Here is a 27812-nt window from a genome sequence, read left to right on the forward strand (position 1 = left end):
ACCTATACCAACTACGCAGACCATACCCAGATTCTCCTACCACTTACTGGGGATTATGGGAAAGATCTGGCTCTGGTGAACAGAGTCTATAGCATTGTTCAGGCATGGATGGCCAACCATGGCCCATGTCTCAACGATGACAAAACAGAGCGCATCATCCTGGGCACCGCAGCTCGCATCTCAAAACTCAACCCAAATTACTCTGCATTTATTATTGATGGCATTACTATCAAGGTCGGCAGAGAAGTAAAAACCCTAGGATTTTGTTACGCTCACCCTGAACCCACAGGGGTGTCGATCGGACCCGGACAGCTGCGGTCTCCGTCAACGTGATGCGTAGTGCAGAGATGACTGTCTGGACTGGCCCGCCTAGTCTTGTCTGCTGGACCCGAAGCAGTATTTTCCTGCAAGTGGAGACAGGGATTAGCCACCTGTGGGTTTTAGTGATGGCCTCCCAACTGTTCTCGCTCTCCCCCACTAATCACCTCCGATATCCCCTTAGTAAGCTCACCTTATGTTTGTAAAAGATGAGCTCTCCATCCTGCGTGTCTTGCAGGGGCGCGTAGATACCAGTTACTTCACTGGTTTGAAGGCGTTGGGAGAGTTCCGGTAAGTATTGACTCTGAAGTCCCTGGCGGGATTGGTAAGTATCAAGTTCAAAGAGTTCAATGTGCCCGATGTTCACTCTTGTCCCCTTCCTTCCTTGAGTTGCAACTGAGTTCATGAGAAGAAGGTCTCGTAGCTGCTGCTGGCATTCAGGTAAGAGTCTGTGTTATCCAACGCTGTCTGGTAACTATTGCATGCGTTAACGTGTTGTTTTTCTCCCCCTTTACAGATGCGGCATATGAAGATATGGAGAATAATACCGCCGGTAGTAAATCAGGTAAGTCTATGGTGGTAAGAGGTGCTGTGAGAACTGGCGAGTATGGCGCCGTGCTGGAGCTGGCGAAGCGACGCGTGCAGGACTGATGTACTTTCCAGGTCGGGAGATGAAATGGATCCAGAATCAGGTGAGGAATTTGAAATAAGTTTGTTTTCTAACCTTGTCCTTTTCTTCCTCTTTATTCTAGGAGCTCCGGATTCGAGGCGGGCGTGGCAGAAGACTGGATGCTGGCTGCAGGCACGCGGGCGTGGCAGAAGACTGGATGCTGGCTGCAGGCACGGTGAGAGTCACGCTGCTGGATGCAGAATAACACGAAGCATGTGCTGCTGTTCGGGCATGGTTTACATAGCCTCCAAAGTAGTCCCAGGAAAGAAGTTCCCCAGGACCACACCCGAGTAAAAAATAGTCCCTGTAGTAAAATAGTCCCATCCAGGCCTCACGTTGGCTTGAATTTATTTGCAGCATGGTCTGCATGAGGTAAGCAATGTCTATGAGCCTGGCGCCTATGGCGCAAGGACTGATTTTTATTATGAGCCTGGTGCCTGCGGCGCCAGGACTGAACCCAGACAGCCCCTAGCTGGGGCTGCTGGGTTTTTGTAAATGTCTGGATGCCTGCTCCCGGGGCTGATGGGCTTGATCCGGATGCCCGGGGGTAGGCATCATGACAGCACTCCCCCCCCCCCCCCCCAAGGCCCCTCCTAAAGTTGTTCTTCCCCTTGGCCCTGGTTTGTCTGGGAAGTTCCGATGGAATTTCTTCACCAACCGAGGTGCATGAACGTGGTCACTAGGCTCCCATGACCTTTCCTGTGGTCTGTAACCTTTCCAGTCGATTAAATAAAAAAGTCTTGATTTAACCAACTTAGAGTCCAGGATATTCTTTACCTCGAATTCAGGTTCTCCATCTATTAGGATGGGGTCAGGTGGTTTGGCAAGTCTTGTCCCGGGTTGAACTGGTTTCAGAAGTGAAACATGAAAGACAGGATGGATCCGCATATTAGAGGGTAATTCCAACTTGACGGCCACCGGGTTGATAATGGCCTTAATAGTGTAAGGTCCCAAATACCTAAGATTAAAAGTCTGAGTTCCTTTTAGAGGTATGTGTTTTGTAGCCAGCCAAACTTGATCCCCAATCTGATATCGTGGAGCATTGCTTCTATGTTGATCAGCATTTTTCTTATATTTCTCTTTCGCTTGTTTTAAATGTTCTGTTGCCTCCTTAAAGGCTTGTGTAATAGTAGTGTGTAAATGACTAACTGCAGGCATTTCTAAGTGCTGAGGCAAATAGAGTTCTGAGGTTCGAGGGTGATGTCCGTATATGGTATAGAAGGGGCTTTGTCCAGTTCCAGAATGTACTGAGTTATTGTATGCATATTCGGAAATCCATAAAATATCCTTCCAATTGTTTTCGGTCTGGTGCAGCATGCAACGTAGGTACTGTTCAAGGGTCTGGTTGGTCCTCTCCGTCTGACCATCGGTCTGGGGATGGTGACTGGTTGATAACCTCACGCCGATTTGCGCCAATTGACATTTCTTCCAAAATTGTGAAATGAATTGACTGCCTCGGTCAGAGACCAATATGGAAGGAAATCCGTGCATTCGAACAATGTTTTCGAGGAACTCCTTGGCCAAAATTGAAGCGAAAGGTAATCCTTTTAAAGGAATAAAGTGGGCCATCTTGGAAAAAAGATCCACAATAACTAGGATGGTGTTAAATCCATTACATGGAGGTAGATCTGTAATAAAGTCTAAAGACAAGGTGTGCCATGGTGTAGGTGGAATATCCAAAGGTTGTAAAAAGCCAGCAGGTTTTTTCTTCTGGCTTTTGTTTTGGGCGCAAATGCCACAAGACATCACAAATGACTTTACGTCTTTTCGCCAAGTGGGCCACCAGAACTGTTTCTTAATTTTCGCTTCAGTTTTTGCGATACCTGGGTGCCCTTCCATCAGGGTGTCATGGTAATTGGAGATGACTAGTTCTTGTATTTCCTTGTGTGGTCGAAATAGTTGTCCTTGATAGTAAGGTAGGTCATTGACGACTGAGTACTCCGGGCCTTTCTTTACCCAGTCCTGCAGGGTTGCTGGATCGAAGAGTTGTTGGATTTTTGAATGAATATCTTCTAGTGTCTGTTGAGTAGTTATGCCAAGAATTCTTTGCTCAGGAATTATTGGCACCGGTTCCGGGGTTGCATATGCTTCTCCCATCCCTTTTCGGGATAAGGCATCTGCTTTGCCATTTTTGCGGCCTGGTCGATAAGTGATGACAAAATCGAATTCGGCAAAGAACAATGCCCATCGAAGTTGTTGCGATGATTGGGCTTTGGCGGTTTTTAAATACTGCAGGTTCCGGTGTTCAGTGATTACGGTAATGGTATGCCTGGCACCAAGAAGGTAGTGCCGCCAAGCCTTAAAGGCGATTTGATAGCTAATAGCTCTTTATCGGTAATCGCATAGTTTAACTCAGGTGCTGAGAACTTTCTGGACCAAAACACGACTGGGTGAACTTGACCGGTTTCAGGATCCTTCTGGGACAGGACAGCTCCCATGGCTAAACTGGATGCATCAGTTTATACTATGTATGGAAGCTCAGGGCGTGGATGCTTTAAGACAGGTGCTAATGTGAATTTCGCTTTCAGCTCTTGGAAGGCCTTTTCAGCCTCTTCGGTCCACAAGAAGCGTTTGTTTTTTCGCAAAAGTGCTGTGATGGGGTGTACAACATGGGAGGAGTCCGGAATGAATCTGCGGTAGAAATTAGCAAATCCGAGCATGCTTTGTACCCCTTTGACTGAACTGGGTGATGGCCACTTGAGAATTGCGTCCACCTTTCGACAGTTCATTCGGACTCCCTTTGGAGTCAGGATAAATCCAAGAAATTCAACTTCCGTAGCATGAAAAACACATTTTTCCAATTGTGCATATAACTTGTGCTGGTGTAGTTTCTCAAGGACTGCACGCATGTGCTTAAAATGGTCTTATTCTGAGGAGGAGTACACTAGAATATCATCTATGTATACGACGACACAGACGTCAATGAGTTCACGAAGGACATCGTTCATAAAATACTGGAAGGCTGCTGGTGCATTGCACAAACCCGAAGGGCATCACCAGATATTCGAATAATCCGTACTTGGTGCGAAAGGCAGTCTTCCATTCGTCGCTTTTCTTGACACGTACCAGATGATATGCCCCTCGGAGATCTAACTTAGTGTAGATACAAGCATCCTTTACTTGGTCTAGTAATTCGGGGATCAGAGGCAATGGTGTTAGGGAGAATTCTCTGTTTAGGCTGAATTTCCTAACCTAGTGAGTGCCCCAGCAGCTTTGCTGGATTTTTAGAGTTTATTTTTTTCTCCTGCCAAGAGTGAGACTCTTTTACCCTCACTCTTGGGCATGATTTGAATGTGTTTCTTTGACTCTAAATATGTATAATGGGCTATGGGGTATTTTACTCCTTAGGGCTTCATGTGTTTTTGTGATGTGTGTTACACAGCACCCTCAGTGCAGTAACACAGGGGTGTCATAGTGACCCCACCGTATAGACTCCATACCCTGGTACTGACTATTGTCTCCAAGGGCATGTAAAGTCACCATTGACTTTACTAGTCTTGAATTCTGAACAGAACCAGTACAAACCATCATATTGTGGACGTACTGGCTGGGGCAATTCGATTGCCCCGGGGTCTGTTAGTCGAGGGGGCACGTCTCCGTCCCCCCTGATCGAGTTTTGGCTGGGGCAGTGGATACTACTTTTTATATTCAACCGCAAATATTTCTCTATGGGATTTTCACATTGTTCGAGGCTACTATCTTTAATTATTTAATTACGATAGCCTCGAACATACCGCCGGTTTATTTAATTATTATTAATTCTCTGGTTGGTATTTTTTGCCAAAACTCGGTTCTAAAATGGCGTTTGTGTTCTCTTCTGTGACTCCACCCCAAGTCGAGCCCTTTGTTCCACTTTTTGGCGGGCTTCTCCACAGAAGCCCTCCAAAGTGGTGCCACTCTGTCTGGGGTACTTAGGAGGGTGGAGGGGGAATTAGGCACCCTGGACTGAGTTGCCTAGGCAACTCAAGCCACACTCCGTCCTGATTGGCCCAAGTGGTGAGCCGGCCGGCTCACCACTTGCATGTTTGAGTGACAGCTAGGCTGAGTGAATGGGGGTTTTCTGCATAAAAGCAGGGCTTTGGGGACTGGAACTTCAGAAGTCGCCACAGGACCTAAGAATCTGAAGAGGGAGAAGCTGAGCCGACCTGTCATGACGACACCACCGGTGGAGCCCTGTTGGACCGTCTCACCACTTTTCCCAACGACAGAGGAGATCTCCCGCCGGAGAGTCTTCTTCCTTTGACTGGTGGGGATAACCAGTTTCACCGCCTTTTCGCCTTCCCGACGCATCTCGTGGCCGCCTTGCCTGTGCCAAGCACCCTGGCAACCGGAATACCACGTTTTACCACGACCGTGAAATAAAGGGTAATACCTTTAAGCGGAAAACTCTGCGGCTGGTTTCTTCCCTGGCAGTGCAATGACCTTCATCTTTCCTCCAAGTCGAGATCTTCTCTTCCCCTTGACGACGACGAGACTTGCACCCGCTGCCAGGAACAACTGCCACCGCTGGAGGATCCTTCCCACTTAAGGTACCGTGTCCCGTCTGGCTTCCCTTGCCACCGACTGTACGGGGTAGATTTAGCCCCTGGCTTTCGAACCTGGGTTAGCCTGGGACACCCTGGCTAAACTTTTCTGAGCCTCTCTAAACTCTCTGCAAGACTTTCTAAGCCTAGTATAACTGTGTGATCTTGGGCGCATTTTGTGCTCTGCTCTCTCTAAGAGTGGGCCCAGCCTATGGACTTTGGCTCACAAGTGACTTTTGCTCTTCTGCCTTGCTAAAAGTGTTGCTAAATCTGGCGTATCTTCACATATTCTGTCTTTTTCCCTCCCTTCTTCATGAACTTATTGGAGTGCCATCTATAGTTAAGCGCTCACCTCTGTCTGGAAATAAGTGGTGTTAACTAAGACTTGTCTGATAAGGAATAAGGGTTGTATATATTATAATAGTAACTGTGTTTAGAGTGTTTTACAATAAGAGTGCTGGAGTGTTTCAAACAGTGTGTTTTTAAATAAATAATTATATACTTTGATACCAAAGCTCTGGTCAGTGTTTGCTTGTGGTATTGTGTCTGAGTGCCTATTGTGTATACTTTGCATACTGCCTAACTCTTCTTGAGGGAAGTCTGACTGCTCAGCCACAGCTACCAGGTAAATATGGGTGGTACAGACTGCTACCCAAGTGGGTTTACTGCTAACACCTGTAGTCCTAAATCTTTTGCAGTGTTCCCAAAGGGAACTGCACAGGTTTCTGCCTAACAAATGGGTATCGTTTTTTTACCGTAATCTGATTTAATGCGTGGTAATCTATGCACGTTCTAAGGTCACCTTCCTTTTTTGGCACGAAGTATAAAGCGGAGGATGCAGGAGACTTGGAAGGACGAATAAATCCATTAGCAAGATATTGGTCCAAGTATTGCCGTAGGTGAAGATTTTCAGGTTCCGTGAGGGCGTAGATTCTACTGCATAGGGGTTGTGCACCGGGTAGGAGGTCGATTTGACAATCGTATGATCTGTGAGGAGGTAATGTATTGGCCTGTTCTTTTTGAAAAACATCCTGAAATTCTTGGTATTCCTGAGGTAACTGCACGATTGGGTTAACGACTGTAGCCAGGCCTTTGTTCAAAGTTTTCTCCGGGTAACAGGTGTATGCACAATCCGGGAAGGTTATTCTCTTCTCTCGCCATTCTTTACAAGGATTAAGTGTTTCCAACCATGGCATCCCCAGTATTATCTGGAACTGTGGGGCTTTGATTAGATCAAACACAATAGTCTCTCGATGCCCATCTTGACTCAACCGTGTCATCTCTGTAGTGGAATGAGTTACAGGCCCAAGGCAATCTCAGTTCCATCAACTGTGGTGATGACATCCGAAGTGGTCTTTTTGCAAAGAGGTAGATTCATCCTTGACACCAATTCGTGGTCCATATAGTTTCCTACGGCCCCGCTATCTATGTATGCCCTTACTGCGTGCATACGTGATGGCTGCCTGGGATCAAATAGGACCATTGGGATGATCAGATGCAAGGTCTGAGTGTCCTTCTTTAAGCTCGGCAAGCGGACCTCTACGCTTGTCGGGCGTGGTCGTTTCCCGAATCAGGCTCTATGTGGCTTTTATCAGCAACTCCTACCACCTTCTTGGGTGGTTTTGTAGGGCAATCCCGTAGAAAATGTCCTGAGGTTCCACAGTACAGACACAACTGCATCTGTCGTCTTCTTTCTCTTTCCTTTTGAGTTAAGGGTCCTTTAACCCCCCGATCTGCATAGGTTCAGATGCATCTGTTCCTTTGGGGGAAACGTTGGGTTTAACCAATACCCGATTCTCGAACTTAGCTCGATCAGTGTTTCGGTTCTGAAGTCGGTGGTCTAGCTGGACCACTAAGTCTATAAATTCTGTGCAATCCTGAGGTGGGTTCACAACTTGAGCCAAGACGTCTTTGAGTTCTCCCCGAAGTCCCCGATGAAACAATGTAATTCATTTTTCCTCCGGCCACCCGGTTTCCACCACCAACCTATCGAAGGTTGCAATATAGGTTGGCAGATCCTGATTACCCTGTCGTAAGGATAAAAGTTTGTTGTCCATCGCTTGACCCTGTGAGTGTCTGGCAAATAGTTTTTCCATGCTCCTTTGAAAACCCTGAAAATCCCAGAGAAGAGGATCACCCTGGTTGACTAACGGAATGGACCAATCCGCTGCGCTGCCACTAAGATATGACAATACAAAGGCTACTTTGGCTTGGTCATTTGGAAAGGCTCCTGGTCTGCATAAAAAGTGCAAGCGGCATTGGTTCATAAACACGGCAAACCTTTTGGGGTCCCCAGCAAAGCGTTCGGGTGGAGCTAACGGAATATTTCCTGGTAAAACCACTTGCACAGGATTGCTTGATGAAACGGGGGTTGGTTTTCCCCCATATCCAGGTAGGGGCGTTTGTCCAGCTTGGTTTTGCAGTATTTGCCTAGCCAGATCATCAGTGCGCTCCTTTGAGACAATCAGTTCTCTCCTGAGGGCATTAGTCTCTTGGTGAGCGGCATGTACTTCCGCCCTGGGTTCCCCCAATAATTGGGCCAGTTGGTCGGTTTCCGAGGTTTCCATAACACCCGGGTGGGTATTTTGAGAAAGGCTTTGTGTTCTGTTACGCTCACCTGGACCCCACAGGGGTGTCGATCGGACCCGGACAGCTGTTGTCTCCGTAAACGTGATGCGTAGTGCAGAGATGACTGTCTGGACTGGCCCGCCTAGTCTTGTCTGCTGGACCCGAAGAAGTATTTTCCTGCAAGTGGAGACAGGGATTAGCCACCTGTGGGTTTTAGTGATGGCCTCCCAACTGTTCTCGCTCTCCCCCACTAATCACCTCCGATATCCCCTTAGTAACCTCACCTTATGTTTGTAAAAGATGAGCTCTCCATCCTGCGTGTCTTGCAGGGGTGCGTAGATACCAGCTACTTCACTGGTTTGAAGGCGTTGGGAGAGTTCCGGTAAGTATTGACTCTGAAGTCCCTGGCGGGATTGGTAAGTATCAAGTTCAAAGAGTTCAATGTGCCCGATGTTCACTCTTGTCCCCTTCCTTCCTTGAGTTGCAACTGAGTTCGTGAGAAGAAGGTCTCGTAGCTGCTGCTGGCGTTCAGGTAAGAGTCTGTGTTACCCAACGCTGTATGGTAACTATTGCATGCGTTAACGTGTTGTTTTTCTCCCTCATTACAGATGCGGCATATGAAGATATGGAGAATAATATCGCCGGTGGTAAATCAGGTAAGTCTATGGTGGTAAGAGGTATTTGTTGATTCCCTGGCTCACCTTGTTATTCTTGTGCCCCTAGGTGCCGGAGTTCGGCGAAGAAATGATGGAGACAGTGCCGGATCGAAAGATGCTGTGAGAACTTTTGAGTATGGCGCCATGCTGGAGCTGGCGAAGCGACGCGTGCAGGACTGATGTACTTTCCAGGTCGGGAGATGAAATGGATCCGGAATCAGGTGAGGAATTTGAAATAAGTTTGTTTTCTAACCTTGTCCTTTTCTTCCTCTTTATTCTAGGAGCTCCGGATTCGAGGCGGGCGTGGCAGAAGACTGGATGCTGGCTGCAGGCACGCGGGCGTGGCAGAAGACTGGATGCTGGCTGCAGGCACGGTGAGAGTCCCGCTGCTGGATGCAGAATAACACGAAGCATGTGCTGCTGTTCGGGCATGGTTTAAATAGCCTCCAAAGTAGTCCCAGGAAAGAAGTTCCCCAGGACCACACCCGAGCAAAAAATAGTCCCTGTAATAAAATAGTCCCATCCAGGCCTCACGTTGGCTTGGATTTATTTGCAGCATGGTCTGCATGAGGTAAGTAATGTCTATGAGCCTGGTGCCTATGGCGCCAGGACTGATTTTTATTATGAGCTTGGTGCCTACGGCGCCAGGACTGAACCCAGACATCCCCTAGTTGGGGCTGCTGGGGTTTTTGTAAGTGTCTGGATGCCTGCTCCCGGGGCTAATGGGCTTGATCTGGATGCCCGGGGGTAGGCATCATGACAGTTTTTACCTCGACTAGACCTTATCCCTTACCAAACAGGTAAACTCACTGGCCTCATCTACGGCCTACACATGTAAAGTAATACAAGCCGGAAAACAATTCCTCTCAGTTGACAGTTGCTTAATCCTATTCAGAGCCCTCATCCTATCAAAACTCGAATATTGTAACGCCCTCTACATAGGGGCAAACAAACAAACAATCAACAGAATACAAGTGCTCCAAAATAATGCGCTTAGGGCTGCCCTAAGTATTCCTAGAAGAGTACACATCTCTGAAATAATACGGAAACACAAATGGCTCTCCACCCAAGAATAAATTAATCTCAAATCGACCTCCCTTATCCACAAATGCTTAAACAACAAAGCCCCTCGCTATCTAACAGAACGATTTATCAGAAAAAACTCCATTAGACCGACAAGAATAGTCAGCCCCAACTGCCTTCTAGTGCCCAGATTTAAACTGACCACTATTGGAGGGTCCAGTTTCCCAGTTAGGGCAGCTCAATTGTGGAACTCCCTACCTCACACACTTAGATCTGACCAAACGTTTAACAAATTCAGAAAGAACACAATAAAATGGCTCACTGAGAACGATCTGTAACCCACATTCTCCTAACGTGTAATGTACTTCTGATATAGATTTGCCAATATGTAAACGTCAGCTAAAAGATGACATGTTATCTACATATGCATGCCTTTGTACATGTACTATACTGTCTTACCCTCATCCTGTTGCGCCCAAGAAAGTTGTTTTTACCTTTGCTTTGTAACTTTTGTAACTAAGCTATAAGCCCTCTTTTCACCTGCACCCTGATACCTCAGGGCCCGGCGCGCACAATAAATAAACAAACAAACAAACAAACAAACAAACAAACAAACAAGGGAGGCATTCTCCTGGTCTGAAACTGAGACTTGAGCCGGAGATGCCAGCGGAAGGGAGTCATTTCCCCAGGCCTTGTGTTGAACTGTGCTGAAGAATACCAAGAGATGGGAGGCATACTCCTGGTCTGAAACTGAGACTTGAGCCGGAGAGGCCAGCGGAAGGGAGTCATTTCCCCCGGCCTTGTGTTGAACTATGCTGAAGAATACCAAGATATGGGAGGCATTCTCTTGGTCCTGAACTCAGAGTAGAGATAAAGAATGCCAGGAGAAGGGGGTCCTTCAATTTGGTATTGTTGTGAAGAGTACCAAATCATGTCAGGGGAGTCATACCATCTGGTTCTATTGAAGAGTATAAGGAGTCGCACCAGGGGAAGGGAGCCGTTCTCCTGGATGTAACGTTTATCAAAGACTGGGTGAAACCCGCAAGCCAGGGAAAGGGAGTCATTCCCTCTACTAATTTTGGTTTGAGAGAACATTCTTTTGAACATCACCCAAGAAGAAGGAGAAGGGAGGCATTCTCCTTAAAGAAGGAACTTTTTGTTAGTTTACCTTTTAGTTATAAAGTGTGAGGGATAGAATTAGGTTTTGACACAGGATGGTGGAATTTATGTTGGCGAACATTCTGACAGACACTTTTAGTATTAGTTTTGAAACAGGGAAACCCCTCTTAGAAGTTAAGGATAGTAAGGACCCTTTTTACCCAGAAATAAAAGTCCAGAACCAAAACCATGCCACATTTGTGTCTGCTTCCTTCTTCAACACCCTTACACTCTCCAGATGTTATGGACTACAACTTCCATCATCCTCAACAAGAATAGTGATTGGTGAGGGATTGCAGGAGTCATAGTCCAAAACATCTTGAGAGGCACAGGTTGCAGATCTCTAGTCTAGAAGGTCTGCGACAGGTCGAGAAGGAGTTAACAGCCCAACAACCGTTCGGCCCAATGCAGTCCTGCAAAGGATCTTAAAGAGTTGGACAACTGGTCCATGACGGGATGACAAAAAGGCCCAGCAGTGGTGGTGAGAAAAGCATCTAGAATAAGAAGCAGATGAGCAACAATGTGACAGGTGTCACATCTCGGCCACTGCAGACATAGGTGGCCCTGACTAACCCCAACAGCAGTGAGCGACACTGATCATCACCAAGAAGGCAAAGCTTACAGGAGAGAGGGAAGGACTGAGGAGCACGGACCTAAAGGGAAATGTGATTTGATTTCTTTTATTCATAGTCACCCAAATGCCTCTATAAAACCTAACCCCTCAGTCTTCAATTTGAGCAAAACCATTGGAACGTAGAACCTGGCTTTCGGTCATCTGATGATGCTGCTGCAATTTGCAAGTGACTGCTGTTGCTTTTTGCAAATATCACACTTTTCACCCAATAATGGAACTCTTTGTGAATCAGGCCTGAAGTGTAAACCAAGTTAGAATGGAAGGCAGGGCTTTCTTGGTTGCAGCAGCTATAATCTCTGGAAATTGCTTCCAGAGATGGCCATCTCTTGTGTAGACACCTTAAGACATGGGTGCTTCCCCTGTAAACCACATTCATAGAAGTCTATACGGAATGATGAACGATTTACTTTGTTCTTCATGATGGGTACGATATTCCTCGCGCACATTTCTTTGCTTCCAATGCAGTCTGGTCCAGAAACCATTTCAAAAGCTACTATGCAGTACGGTGCAGCTCTGAGGTTTGCCCCATCATGGCCCCTAAGCGCCCTTTTGCACAGAAAGTGATGCCTTCTGTGTATATTTACTGGGAGCCACCAACGTTATCTTCCTCGGTTCCACCTTTTGACTTTATGGCAGAACTGTCCCATGCAAAAATGCAATTGCAAAAAATCTAAATACAGACTACACAAGTATTTAATTCAGAGGGGATGTGGGGAGAATCTGAGGGAGGAAAATCCTAGCCATAAAAAAAGATATCAAAGGCAAATAATTTGCTTTTTTCATGGATTCATTATTTTCAAAGATTCCTGACCTTCTGAAAGAATAGCAAATCCATGCCACAAGACACAACAGAGCCTGAAGGATGCACCATCAGAGAAGAAAGTGTTGCAAAACTGGCAACCGCGCTAGCATCCTTACCCATCCAAAAATACAGGTGATAGTGCCTCATGAAGACGTGCAGTAAATCCCATGAAGCGGCTTTACAAATTTATCTTGATGAAACTCTCCACTGCAGGTCGCAGCCTGTTTACTACTGGAGTGTTCACATATCCCTTCTGGCACATCTTTTTGGGATCATTTGCAGCAAGTATTCTACACCTGAGAGTCCATTTGGAAAATCTTTGCTTAGAGATGGCCCTCACTTTGTTAGGTCTAGCGAACCACACTAAGAGCTGGTTGTCCAGATGGTACTCATTCGAACTTGATACTTAAATTCGTGAAATTTCAGTTCCCTTCGAGGGATCATTATTGGAACTGCTCCTCTGGTCTTGGACAGTGGATGAGGAAAGAAAACTGAAACATCATTTGCTGAAGGTGTAATTCAGACACCACTGTGAAGTAGAATGGATGATATGACTAGTAAGTAGGGTGATCTTTTCTTATGTGAACTACAAAAAGCAAGGCAAAACCGACAAAGCCTGTAACTTTGAAATGCTCCTGACTGATAGGAGAGAAAGAAGGAAGGCAAACCTCACTGGACATGAGTGAACAGGAGCCACCCTAACAAAAGTAAGTACAGTGTAAAGAACCCAAGGAGTGGCCACAAAAGCTTTGTTGGATAGGAATAGGCAAGGCTGTTCAAAATTGGAGAATCATAGCTACAGCAAAATCTGAGCCTTGATCAGGCATTCTCTTGAAAATAGACAAAACTCTCAGGAAATCCTTTACCAGATTTGGCCATCTACGATAAAAATTCCAAAACTGTGCTTGTGGAGCACAATAACAGGTTAAGGTCTAACATTGTATACGTGATTTTATCTAATTTGCGTATTCATTGGGTGAAACACCCCATGATCTAACACCCCAACCACAATAATCCCACATTAAAATGTGCTTGATGATGTCGGTACCAGATGGCTAATCTTCGGTTTTGGGAACTGCTTTTCAAAGAATATAGGACAGGTTTTCAACTTTAATTACATTTGATGATTTTCACATAACATGCAGAAAAGGACACAGGTACACTGGTGTACTTTTCCCTGGATTAAGCATGTTTTAATTTAAATTAATGGGGAGGGAGTAATTCAATATGTACAATATCTATGGCATTTTATGGTTCAATTGCCTTGTTATTTATATGCACCATTCATAATAGCTGCACAAAAGGAGCACTGTTTAAACTTAACATTTGTTTAAACGAGAGGTTCACTCAAAATGTGTATTGCTTTAAACTATTGCTAAACAAAGATATATAACAACTCGTTACCATTTTTAAAAAATGTAAAATTAGCAACTCAATGTGCTCCAAGATATGCTTTTCTCTAACCCCAGGGCAATCACCATGGTTATCCTCCCCTCTCACTTCCAAATTACAGTGTGCTTCCTAATGAGCTCAGATGGAATCTGCCAAGGAGTGGTTGGGTCATTGCCAAGGTTCTGCTCCTCTCTATTTGTGGTGGATGAGTCTGTCTCTCTGCCTTTAGGAACAATACTGCATCACCTGTAGTTTGGGTGAGATGGTATGGATCTAAGTACTGTGGCGGGTCGGAAGAAGGAGTCGGACACACTCAGGACATGTTGACTTTCTTTTAATGAAATTACAAAGAGAAGGCCTATCTCTCCCTATTGTTGGAGGGGTTTCCCTGCCTTACTAAAGTAACTAAAGGTGTTTGTCTGTAGTCAGGAAGTCCAAAGTAAATGTCCTCAGTCCTAAAACTAACTCTACCTGACCCTGCCACTAATACAAGCAACTAAAGATGGCCAGAAGAATGTCTCATCTCCTGGTCATTTCCCTTCACGTCTTCTTGGATGCAGCTTTCTTTCAGGGTATTTATCTTGGCCCCTTAAATTGTCAATAAACAAAATGTCTCTGCTTTAGAAATATGTTGCTTATGCTGATCTTCTCCGACACTCTCTTGGAGTTTCCTTCATGAGCTCTTGTAGCTTATCCCAACTATTCATCAGTCTTTTACACTCTTTAGTGTTATGCTTCTCCTGAAGATACTGTCTCACATTCTTTACTTTGCTTTCAGGTTTCTCACGTTCTTAAGATCTAACCGTTCTTAGGTTTTGTAACATTTCATCTTTGTTAGCAATCCCCCCTCTCCTGGGTTCTTTCATCTGGTTTCTTTCTCTTGTTATTTAACTCACTTGGAAGTTTCAAATCACAATTCCTATTACACATGTATATGGAGTGTCTTTCCCTCTCTTCAACACGTAGCTCCTGTCGTGGATTCCCCTCTTCCCAAGGTATTGGTTTCGACCTTTCCTCAGTTTACCTTGTTTGTCAAGCTCTTAATGTGTTACTCATATATCCACTTATTCTGGTTTACTGTTTGAATGTCGCCCTCAGGCCTCACCCATTCCTATCCTTACAATAGATTGCCCCGGCACTTCCCACTTCTCCCTTTCACCTCTGTGCCTTTGTTTGTCCAGGGCAAAGTTGCAGGGCTCGGCACTCGCTCAGGTACCCTGCTTCACGTTCTTGCTTCTCGGTCTCAGGTTTCTCCAACGTTCCGTTCCTGGCGTCTCGGTCGGCTGCTTTGGTTAAGGGACGCTGGCGGATGGGAGCGGCAGTGCTTCCTGCTGCAATTGTCTTGGCGCTGTTAGACAGATGTCTGGCCCACCACGGGATGGTTGTTGTCATGCCACCACGTCGGACAGGTTCCCTCTCCCCGTCCTCACAACAGCTTCCCCATTGTCTGCTTTGCCGAGGCAGAGACGGATGAGCTGGCGTTCTTCGCTTTACAAACTGTCGTGGGTTCTGCGGCCTTCTTCCAATCCGCCCCTCCAAGGCGCGATTACAACAGGGGCTTCCCCTGCGCACTGTACTCTCTCTCCTCTTGTGATCCACTATTCCAAGTTTTAGACAGATCTCTTCTTAAAGGGATATTCTTTATGGAACGCAGTCCCATATATGTAGATACGGTGGGGGGTCCAGAGAGTTCCTTGTGGCAATTGGAGTCCTTGACCCCTAAGGGGTAGTCACTTCCGGTAAGGTCGCACTTGCCCAGACCCCTAAGGAGGGTTTTGCAGAGCGGGCTTACCTCCCTAGCCTCAAAGTGGCTGGCTCCCCCAGGGGAGAATACCTTTGATTCATCACAGTACGGAGAACAACCCACTACCTCCCTCCTTCCTTCCTTACAATTCCCACCCAAATGCTCCTCCCAACACCCTGTACCTTGAAACACGCTGGAAGCTTTTTTTGAAGTGGTTTGATCCAGTTACTTCATCGGATTTAATGATGTAGACCTACTGATGTCGACTTCGCCTGGCGTTCAAAGTTCTGTTGGCTGCTCTCTTAGTTCTTCTCTGTTTAGCTGTGAGTCAATGTCTGATCATGTCTTTGCCTATTTGACTCTGTGCAAGTGTCTTTGACGGACCAATAATGAGGTTTCTCTTATGCCTTCCAGGTCGTTAAAGATGGAGGACCCCACCTTGGTTGGAAGTTTCACCCTGAGAACTCGGTGTGGTGAGTGAAGGTAATTTCCAAGTCTGTCAGGAAAAGTTTGCAGGGATTCCAGGATGGTTCCGGAATTCTGGTGTGGAAACACAGTAAGTCCAGGTTCTGCTTGAGTCTCCTGCATGCCTGTGCTCAACTGAACTCCTTCTGGTGACTAAAAAGGCTGAAACGTGCATTTAGTACTCTGGGATTCATGGTCTCATAAGTGCTCTGCTTCATTAGTGCTCGCTTGCTTAACCCCCAACAATCTACACAGTGGGTGCAAGACCAATGGTGTTTGCTTGTATGGGAGAGTGTAGCCTATGTGGAACCGCTGTGCCTGCCTGTAGGTCCCACTTTGATTCTCACCATGACATTTTCAAAAGAGGCTGCAGGCATCCATTTCATAAAGTGTGTATTGTGTTTCTTTCATTCGATGTCCTGGGACTAATCAAATTCAAGACCCCTCCACTGTGTTTTAAATGCAGCTTGTTGGTTTACTGCCGTCAGGGCAGTGAATTCGAACACACACAACTTTCATAGGACTGCACAGTTCAATGAAAGGTTTAACAACAAGGCAAACACGCCCTGTTTATTCAGCTAACCAGGGCATGATTGCAGTGTCCTTTGAAAGGGATTTACGTGGTCTAGTGGTTAAGGTTAGCCCTTGCAGCCACGCAACCTGGTCTCAAGTCCCAAACTGTTTATTTCTCTGGAACATCACATTTTGGCTACATGACAGAACAATGGGCATTCTTTTTCTAGGGGCACATTTAAGCCAGATGTTCGAGAAACATTCTCAAGTGTCATTGAGGATCTTTTCAGGGGCACTAGGGCGCAAGTGCACACACCCACCATTTTATGCCAATGTGTAAGTCTAGAAGTAAACAGATATATATTAAAAGCACACTAATGGAAAGAAAAAATGAAATTTGAATCAGTGCATATAACAAAATAAATCTGAACTTACCCATCTTCAACATTTAGAGTGCCACTCCACCCTACATCATAGAGCATTTCTTCCTTGCCTTTCTTGCTCGTTTTCCATTTTGCTGCAATGTTAACAGAAAATTGGATGGGGTACAGTAACATTAAAACGATATTTTCATATATATTAGTTTTAACTAAAGAAGTTAATGTGCTGTGCCATTATAGGACAATTTCACCTCACCAGAAATCGGTAATGTAGATAGTGGAAGAGAATAAAATTGGTTGCGTTTGTGCAACGTTGTCCCACGTAATTTACATAATTGACCACTATCAATGTTTTCAATGCAAAAAACAACAACTGTTGGTATTCAATCTGATTTTGAATGAGTACATTTTATTTCAAGATAAAAGAATGAAGCCTTCTACCGCAGTTTGGGAAATGTATAGAAAATACATATTTGCAGGTGAGATGATCGTTGACATTCTTTGCCTGACATACAAGACAGAGCAACGCAGGTTCATGCAACTATGCTTCCATTCTTAAATACTGACAAAAGATGATACTGTGATGAGGAGCGTGCATGAGAAATGTTAACAGTTTTGCAGGTTGGTATCTGATTTAAATTCACATGCCGTGCATAATCAGCCTGCAATCTAGTGGTGGAGTGACAGAAACTGCCATTTTGTTTTCTTCTAAGTGAAGTGAGATTTTGGGAGTCAACTATGGATGCATCTTGAATTAGACCCTATGATAGCGAGACAGAAAGCCCATACTGCCGGGAACATCAAAAATCATAAGATTGCTATTTTATTCCTACACAGTACTTTTATGTGATGAAAGTAATATTAACCTTTTGTTGTGTGGTTCGGATGTATACGGATATGCTTTGCATAGATTTCAAAACAGTACTGTTCCACTTAACATGGAAAAAGGTGTGCTGAGATGAGGTAGCAAATAAACGTATAAGGTTTCTTGTCCTGAAGAATGCCCACACAATGTTGCCAATTCATGCCTTGACATGAAACTGAATTTCAGTACACATATTGAAAAGTGATATTTCCTACAAACATGTGAAATGTGCTCGTGTTTTTGTGTGTTTGCTTGTAACATTCCTGAATGTATTGTATAATCCATTTTGCAATACCCAAATTTCTAATAGGACTGTTTTTATGTAAAGGACAAAAACCTAAAAAAAATGTGTTTCCTTACATTCTTTAGTTTTGTCTATATAGTACACTTATTTTCTAAGTGTCTAGGAGCACAAAATATGTTCCTATTTCTTTCTTTCAATTTATAGTATGTGATGGGGTGCAGGGGAGAAAACCAACCCTGACACAAGGTTGTATAGTCAAACAAACCTTTTTTTTGTATGTGTGATGAATGTAAATCTGGATATTGAAGAGCTAAACATTGAATTGGCATTGTTCTAAAAAAAACGTAAACGTATTGATTACTATTTCCAACCTACTTATTAAGAAAAAAGGAATAAGACTGAAAACTTTCCTTTTTATGGAATATTTGGTATTTCAGTGAATTACTGAAAAATAAAAAAGATAAAGAAATTGTTTGGTACACAATACAAATTGGTTGTGCAGGGGACAGGAGTGTCCACAAGTGTGTGGACGTCTGCTGTTTCTCTAGTTGTCTATATAGTACACTGCACACTTTCACACATCTAGCATAGGGGTCTGCAACCTGTGGCTCTCCAGATGATTTTGACTACAACACCCATGAGCCAGAGGAGGAGGGTATGGAGGGAGCTGTACTTAACCTGCTTGTCCCACACAAGATGAAAAGGAAGAAACTGTAGGGAGAGTTGCAATAGAAATAATGTTAACAAGAGTGGTACTACAGTCCCTGAATTCCTTCGATTATCTTAAACCACAAATTATATTCAGTTGGCTCTAAGGAATAGAATAATGCACATGACACACAAGGCTTTGCTACGCAACAGGGATTTTCTATTGAAAACACTGGGTGGCCCATTGTTATTAATGTATGTGGCAATGAGGTCCTCATTCAGGTAGGTACATAGAGTATATCAGAGGCATTACCCTTATTACCCCACCAACAATTCTCCAACTATTCAAGTTGATCCATCCATAAACATGCGACCTGCAGTGATGCTCCCGATTATGGGAAGAGGGGGCCTTAGGGATAGCCTCAACAAAAGTGACGCCTGAGGATACAGTCAAAGTAAAGAGGGGATAGGGACCCCTCTCAGACTGCAGAGCAGGAAGGACTACCAGGGTTTTCCTCAGAGGCAACCCTGCCACAGAGACTGGTTGTGGGAGTTGGGAGGGCCCCAGTCCCTGTACCTTCTACTTGGGCCTGCCTGTTTGAAAAATGTACCACTTCCTGTACTGTACAATGCTGCCCAATTCCATTCTTATCCCTTAGGACATCAAGAATCAGCATACACAGAGGTCGAAGAACAAGCAAGCAGCCTGTCTGGGAGACAGACTGCGGGGAGCCGCCAGGCCCTAGAGAAATACGCAACACAGATTAGAACAAACGATACACTATGCAACATGGGTCAGCGCAGGGAAGCAGCTCCAGCAGCAGCGAGGACAAAGATTGTTCTAATCCCTGGATAGCAAACTCAGCACATGCACCCAAACCCACATGGGCAATCCTCTTACCTTTGACGGCACTGTGAAGTGGTCACCATGTAGAACCGGTATCTCGCTTACATGCCAGGAAGCCCTCACACAACCTGGGATGCTATTGCTGCAGAGGGCTGCCATGGACAGAGGCCGGCAGACATGCAGAAAAGTAAGAAATAAGACCAAGTTTGTGATTTTGCCCACATGTAACACCTCCCCTCGGGAAAGGAAAGGCAGTGTTTGGCCCGGGGACCCCAGTGAGGTAGAGAGCCAATGGTGAGGAAAGTGGCAGCTTAAGAGGGGGGATCTGGTAATCGTGTAGGAAGCGGCTGTTTGTTCCTCTCAGTTCAGGCAATGAGGCTTGATGCGTTATTCCACATTACGAGGTTCTTTCCTCTAATCTTTGTTTCGTTGGAGTGGAGCTGGTGTTGGTGCTTCTCTACACCCGTGGCGTACTATGGTACCTCGGAAACTAGGGCTCAGCGCCGGAGCTGGTTCGGGTACTGAGGTCCTGGCTCGCATGCACCGTGCCCCTCCTTTAAACTCTGTACTAAGGTAAGCAGCAATGAGTGCTGTACAAAAAAGGTGGTGTTATAAGGAAGTGATTGTGATCCGGAGACTGTCGGGGGTTCACCCCTTTGATCCGTTGATCACTCTCTGATGACAGTTGCTTGACGGGGAAATTCTAAGTTGTACTTGTAAAAAAAAAAATACATTGTAGCTCGAAGAGTGTTTTTTTTTCTCAAGCATCGCTACATCTGATCCTAATATACTCCCACAAGTTCACGTTGGGAATATTACATTAGTATAAAAATGGTGGATGAATCGGTACAACAAAAAGATGAAAGTGAACTGCAATTGGGTTGAGATTGACAAGGCTCAAATGATCCAACACAGAACAAAGAGTTCTGACTTTGACGCCAGAGATATTGCTCACTTAGAGGGATTAATGGAAAATCACAGAAAAGACGTGGCAGTGGGTGTGGGTGCAGGCGCAGCAGTTTGCCCGATTGACATCAAAGTGGTAACGGGGGCTTCAACGATTATCAGTGAAAAAATTCTACAAAAGGGAAAAATCTCTGATACAGCTAGCCCCTCCACAGTTGGGATTCCGGATAAGACGCCTTTTGAGTAAAAAAAAAAGTACTCTGGTTGTGAACACCGATGTATCAACCCCTTTTAAAGGAAGGAACTAAAGAAGATCCGGGGCTCCCTGGTTTGGGCTGCCCCTCAGATGAGCTATGACTATCTTTATCAGAGCCCTCTACTTCCACGTTATATAACTTTGAGAAAAACAACTGCAGTACAGATCAATTGATAAAAAAAGTTATCCAACCCCAATAGAAACCAACAATGCTAACATCGGACGCGTCGTCGGCTAAACAGAGATTCTACTTCCAAAAACAAGATCAACATGACAAACCAGAGGTTGTTAAATCGGGTCTCTTAAAGGTCCAATCACTCAAAGACCAGTCAGAGGTCACTAAAACACAGAAACCATCGGAAAACGCTGTGGAGACCAAGTCCACTATGACTGAAGCTGTGGCCTACGTAAAGATAAATACGCAGTCTCCGTTGTTAAAACAGGTTTGTAATTCTTGTAGTGACATAATGCATGCGTACGCAAACTATAGAAGGAAAAAAGTCATGCGGCTCTTTAAGTAAAGAGCAAGATGACTCACTTATTGTGAAAGAAGAACAACAGCCCAACATGGAGCGGACTGAGACGGAATCAGCATCCAACAAAAAGTAATCTACAGTAAACACAGAGTTAATTGCCAAGACCTACAAACAAAAGCAAAAGAGGACCCAAAAAACAGCCATCAAGAGAGGTTGCAAGGCATAACAAAAGAGTACTGGTCGCAACCCCTCCAAGATAAGAACAGGAGCAGCCATTCGCCCAATAGTGACAAATCATGACGAAATAACAAAATTCGTCTGAAGAAGTAAAATATGTTGAAGAGCCACAGCTTCAACAGATGCATAACAGTAAAAAAGTGACAAATGTACCTGCGGGAAACACACAGGACTTAGACCATGGTCCTCTAAAGAAAAGGAAATACGATATCTTCTCAAAATAAAGCGAAGTAGAGCGCAAATTGAATTCCCCTAACACAAAAAGGCAGCTGTTAAAAGCCACACTGACAAAACAAAACAAAAAAAACTGGAGAAAAAAAAATCAATCCACCATTGCGGAGTCACTGAATAGAGTCAAGTTTAATGAGAAACGCTTAGGATTTTGTGAAAAATACTGAAAAAGAGTTGAGAAAGGAATAAACACTGACGATAGTGCATTCAGTGCAAAAGTCCCGTCCCCCAGCAAGAACTTCGGGTATGGGCCATAGTATCCCGAAGGAAATATCGCAGGAGAATAATGTGGAGGATTGTGAGGAGGCTATTGAAGATCTTTCAACATACTCAATAACGGTAGACGAAGACTCGGATGAAGAAGGGAGTGAGTGTATGTTGGAAGAGACGGTCCATATACAGGTCACCTTAGATCGTGAATACGTCTCAAGTAACGAGGATCAAACTATAAGGGAAGTGGTGGAAAGAAGGTCAAGGAGTAAAACAGATACATTCCATACAACGGCTAAGCACAAAGGTCTGCCCGAAAGAGTGGTTTCCGAGTAAAAAAAACAGAGAGAGTGATCCTTAAATCTCCACCCACAATAAGGTCAGTCACTTTTAAATACCCTAAGGTTATAAAAAGCAAGGGTTTGGTACATAAAACTCAACCCCAGGCATTGACAAGATACTGGGAAGTACAAGAGACAGACTCAGAAGATGAAGATAGCCTCACAAAGTTTGTACCTCTAAAAATAAAGGACTCCCAGAGACGTCTCCTAAAAAAGGAAAAATTGAATAAGGTGTACAATAACGAAGAGGACGAACCACCATCAAGATTTATGCCTCTTAAAACGAAGGCTTGTATAAAAAGAAATGAACCCACGTTTCTAACAATGGATGAGAAAAGGACAAGTATCCATAAACGACACATGACCGAAAGAAGGGAAGATAAGATGTCTAGCAGAAACGCAAGTTCCTCTTATAAGGAATTTGTAGAAGCCAAACTAAAAGACGATACAATCCATCGTCTTCTGCTAGAGAATATACACAGAAAACAGGATGAGTTGGTATTAAATCGTGCAAACATACTACGTCTGCAACATTGCTTCCCGAAATTGAGATCTCTTGACTCTAGTGACTTCCATTTAATTGAATTACCAGAGGAGGAGAGACTGGATAAAGCCATCATCTATGTCGCCTCTAAAGGGAAAAAGGACAGAATTGTTGAAGTAAGAGACAAACTGGGAACTATGGGATTCGAGTTGTTTGAATATGATGAAGATGATAAACAAAAAAGAAGACAAAATGAGAGACAATGGGCCTCATTACGACCCTGGCGCTAAGGTGTTAACGGCGCCGTAAAATGCTGCGGCGCCGTTAACCCCTTAGCGCCTAATTACGAGGTCCCTTTGCGGTTCCCGACCTTAATGGCTGGTCTGGAACAGCCGTTAAAGTAGGGACCCGCAAAGGGACCGTGTAGGTAATTACGGTACTGCAATTTGCGGTACCGTAATTACCGCCTTCCCCATTCCCATTGAGCCCTATGGGGCAAAAATGGGAATGGGGAAGGGCCAATGGTGCATGGAAAATTACTGCCCTGCCAACCTTGGAATGGGGTGATAATTCCCCATTGCACCATGGCGGACTCGTTACAATACCGGCAGCAACCATGGTGCTAATAGCGCCATTGATTACCGCCGGTGTTGTAATGAGGGCCAATGTTGGAAGTCAAATTCTTCTAAAAACTCGAGGAAATATTCGTAAGAGGATAACCATTGCCAGGAGGCTAGGGGGGTGGTGACCTAGGGCAACCCTCTCCTAGAAAAAAACTTTAAAAGAACCTTGGACAACAGAAAGCAGAACTTTGTGGTGAAAGGGACGTACCGACAAGAAGGGTCCAATTTAGAAGACATTGAAAACTGGTCCTGGATAGCCAGAGCACTGGCCGGAGGAAATCAGACCTTATAGAATTCTGTATCCAGAGATCGACCCAAGGAGCTGGGCGGGGGAAAAAAAGGTAGCCTTGCCTCTTGGAACACTCAGTGTTCTTCCCATCTTTTTTGCTTCAACGACTTGCAACTTGACGCTTACGAAATAATAGGTCTTCAAGAGACTTGATTATCCGAAGCTCCCCCACTCGGCAGATATGAAATTTACATCAACCCGGCTGTAAAAGGAAAAAAGGGATGACCTATTGCAGGACTCTTGATTGCTTTAAAAAATACTCTAAAATGTAAAGTATTCAAAGATTCCATCCCACTCTCTGGATCCAGGCCCTTTTAATTACAACAGGTTTAAAAAGTAACACCCATTTCAGAAACATTCTATTAATGAATCTCTATTGGAATCCGGTGTGGAGTAAGGATGAAGACTACGTCAGCACAGTAATAAATCTCATTGACAACGTAGGGGGACAAATAAACAACTTTGAAATTTTGATATGTGGGGATCTTAACATCCACTGTTTAGACGAGAAAGCGAACATTATAGCTAGTGGTTCTATAACCTCCACCCCCCAGGTGACAAGAGGAATTATATGGCGAAGCGAGATGGAAGAGAGGAATCTCCACATAGCAAATGGTAATATACAGGAGGATATTCCAGCCAAATCCACCTGGAAAAGAGGTGTAGATCAACAAATTCTTGATTATGCGTTCGCTTCAGAGAGCTTGTTTATGAACCTGATAGATTTCCATAGTAGGACTTCGGACAAGAGCGATCATGAAATCTTGACCATCTGTATTGGGAACTGGTTGTATCAGAGCCATAAAAACAAGGACAAATATGTATCTACAATCGGGCCACAAACAGACTTGCAGTTGTGAATAACCTTGACATTGAAGCCCAAGAGTCATGTTGTCTGGAGGCTTTTAAGGAGGCGTTTAGGGATTCTGCTAAGCAAGGTTTTAAACGAAAGCATGTATTTGATATAGAAATAATGAGGAAATAAAAGGCCATGAAGATCCACTTGAATAGAGCAAAGAAAGAACGGAATCAGACACTTCTTAAGAAAATGAAACAACAATATAAAAACTGGTTAAAGAACCACAAATGGCTCTTGCATCAAAGAGACCTAGAGAAAATGCTAAATTTAATCTCTACACAAAACACGAAGGGCATTTGGAAGATACTGAACACAATGAATGCACCACAAAATTCCTTAATGTTGAATGGTGTATCAGCAGCAGATTGGAGAAAACACTTTGAGAGCCTGTTTAAGTCTGAAATGAACTTGGGAGACCGGCCCTACTTATCTAAAATTGCCTGGTCCTTTTCGACAGAAAGATCTGATCACAAGGCACTGATCATATCATCTAGTAATTCGAGGGCCCTGGGGCCTGATGGCCTGTCCAGCTATAAACTAAATGTGGACCTCAATGGATAGACGGAGACCATGTACACCATGTTCACCGAAATAAAGAGAACAAAGGTAATACCAGCATCATGGAGTACTTCGATTGTCGTTCCCATATTCAAGAAGGGCGATAGGACCGAACCATCTAACTACAGACTTATCGCCCTTCTTGATGTTGTGGGTAAGATTTTCGGCGCCTTGATCCACAGAGCCTTTAACACCTGGAGAATGAACGCCGGCCGATTTGACAAATGCAAGCAGGCTTTGAGACAGAAATAGAAACTGCCCTCAATTTGTTCCTGATAAAATCACATCAAAGCAAATGTAAAAGCACAACCGAAAAGGAAAGTACACCTTGCGTCAATAGATCTCGCCCAAGCGTTTGATGTGATTGATAGATCTAAATTATGGCACAAGTTGAGGAAATGTAACTGTCCTGAAGATCTAAGAGAAGCTTTAATGGTCTTGCATACGAACACCACTGTGCGTGTTAGACTGGATAAAGAGGCAACCTCACAGACCCAATAGTAACAACATCCGGTGTAAAACAGGGATGTAGATTAGCTTCGACATTGTTTAATCAATTCCTCTCGGACTTACCTCTAGCGCTCGATAAAACCAGAATGTTTCCTCCAAGAATAGCAGGACTAGCAATGGGCCGTCTGCTGTACGTGGACAATCTTATTCTGCTTAACCAAACACAAGTAGGATTACAAAGACAGCTGGATGCCTTAACGATATACTTGGATGAAAACAGCCCGAGAGTCAATGTAGCAAAATCAAAGATCTTGACATTTTCTGGGAAAATTGCCCATAAACCATCAGGGAAATTATCTTGGTTCTTGAAGGGAGAAAAAATTGCAGAAGTTACAAACTTGGTGTATCTGGGTGTCTTTATAAAAACCAGCATGGTTGAAGCACCGCAGGAGTCTAGATTGAGAACAATGACTAATCTTACTTCACACGGTCGAATCGTCGCTAACAGATTCTGCAAGTTCACGTTACAACCAGCCCTCCAGTTCTACAACTTGAAGGTAGTTCCTATCATAACATATGGATCAGAATCTACACCATTACTTCCCAAGGATCTTTGGCTAAAGCTGAAAAGCTTATATTCGAGAAAGATTTTGGCTTTCCCTTCCTGTATTACATTTGATCCAATACGAGAAGAATTGGGTTTGAGTTCACTCTGGGCCATTGTACAATGGAAGACATTGGCCTACTTCCATAGATGTTAATTGAATGAACGGGAGGTTTTTTTGAAGTACTATACAAGACACTACAAGCGAATTCAGACCAGAAGTTAACTTGGAAGAAACAATGCTTCAATATTCTGGTGGAAGTAGGCTCTTTAGTAAAATCTCTCATTTTAAATCCTGCTAAATTAAAAAGACAACTTCTTGACCTTGATTGAATTTAAACGAAAGAAAATGTCCAAACATTAAAACTCTATGGTCACAAGGCTACGAACTACGGAGCCAGGGGAAACCCACAGGAGTACTTAAAAAGAATTCCCCTGTAGCTCGTATAGAAGTGATTTCTTGAGACTGTGGATGAACCTGGTGCAGACCAAAGAGGTGTTGGAAGCAAGAAAACAGAAAGAGCAGACAGACTTAGTATGTAGGTGGTGTAAATGCCGGAAAGAAACATTGCAGCACATAATCTTGTTTTGTTCCTCCCTAATCAGTCAAAGGAATAACTGGTTTGGCAAATTTATCAAGCAACACTCCACCCGAACTGTAATCCAATGGTGGGATTCTATTTTACAGGGGGAGAGTAACTCCCTGATTCTTGCCACTCTTGGCTTCCTGAAAGAAATAGTTGGTGACTTAAACGAAATGGTAGTAACTGGAAGTGAAGTGAATAACCTCTTCGAGTAATGATGGACTATACTTATGTAATGTCTTTTTGTCTTTTCCGGCTCCCTAAGTGCAAGTTTTCGTTTCTTCTTTTCCTTTCTTTTAACATATCACTCTTATTCTTTTAACACCTCTTTTTTTCTTTTTTTTCTTTGCTTAAATTTAAATGAATTTGTTATTTTTTAGCTTAAGGTTTTCATGAGTAAAACCAATAAATGCTAATAAAAAAAAGAAAATAAGAGGGGGATAAGCAAACAGGAAGGTGTGGGTTTTTTGGGTGAGGTCACTGGAGGAGGAGGAGGACCAACACACCAAGAAGAGGAAGGATAGTGTAGAAGAGCATGGAGTAGAAAGCGCAAGGTGAGGTATTGGTTCTTTTTAGAAAGTGATACTTTGGTTTGAGTGTGCATGCAAGGTGTGTGAGTGAAATTAACAGAGCTATAGTAGGGAGTGAATGAGAAGGTGACCCGGCGAGTGAAAGGAGGGGGACTTGGAGAAAGTGGGGGGTGGGTAGTAGTACTAGTGTAGCAAGGGAAGATGAGAACTAGTGTGAAGACAAGAGAGAAGTAGTAGTGTGGAGAGGAGAGAGTAGGGGTAGTGTGGAGAGGGGCATAGTAGAGAGGGGAGTAGTAAAGTGTAGATGGGAGGATTTGCTGCCTTTTGGAGAGGGTGTTAAGGATTATAAAGGTACGGTATACTCCAGAACAGGATTATTTTTACTGGCCGGAGATGCCCCGTGCAACTAAAACACTTTATTTTATTTATTACGATTTCAGATTGAGAAGGCGCCCAACCCGTCTCACAGCCCTCTTTACAAATACCCCGGGTCGCAATGAACCATAAACCAGGCCGGTGTGTAAAAATACAATATTTATTTATTTTTAAATTCCAATGAAAATCACACAAATTTAATATAGGGCAGCAATCACCAGTGCGGTGATAATTACACAAAGAAAGGATAGAATACACTTATTTGGACCTTCTAGCAAAAGGTACATAATGCACAATGAATGGAAACAAGATCACTTTTCGGGTAGGATTTTCTGATTGCACCAAAGTT

General features: G+C 44.2%; 1 protein-coding gene across 1 annotated transcript in view; it reads right to left on the reverse strand.

Annotated features, from left to right (window-relative positions):
• The window catches only part of RAB3GAP2 (RAB3 GTPase activating non-catalytic protein subunit 2), a 2371691-nt gene that overhangs the window by 2111151 nt on the left and 232728 nt on the right, over window positions 1-27812 (reverse strand). The window contains exon 4 of the mRNA XM_069608591.1: window positions 16902-16983. Within this exon, the coding sequence (XP_069464692.1) occupies window positions 16902-16983 (82 nt within the window). The remainder of the gene's footprint in view (window positions 1-16901; window positions 16984-27812) is intronic.

The sequence above is a fragment of the Ambystoma mexicanum genome, chromosome 4q (assembly GCF_040938575.1).
Source record: "Ambystoma mexicanum isolate Mex_15411 chromosome 4q, UKY_AmexF1_1, whole genome shotgun sequence".
Taxonomy (NCBI): domain Eukaryota; kingdom Metazoa; phylum Chordata; class Amphibia; order Caudata; family Ambystomatidae; genus Ambystoma; species Ambystoma mexicanum.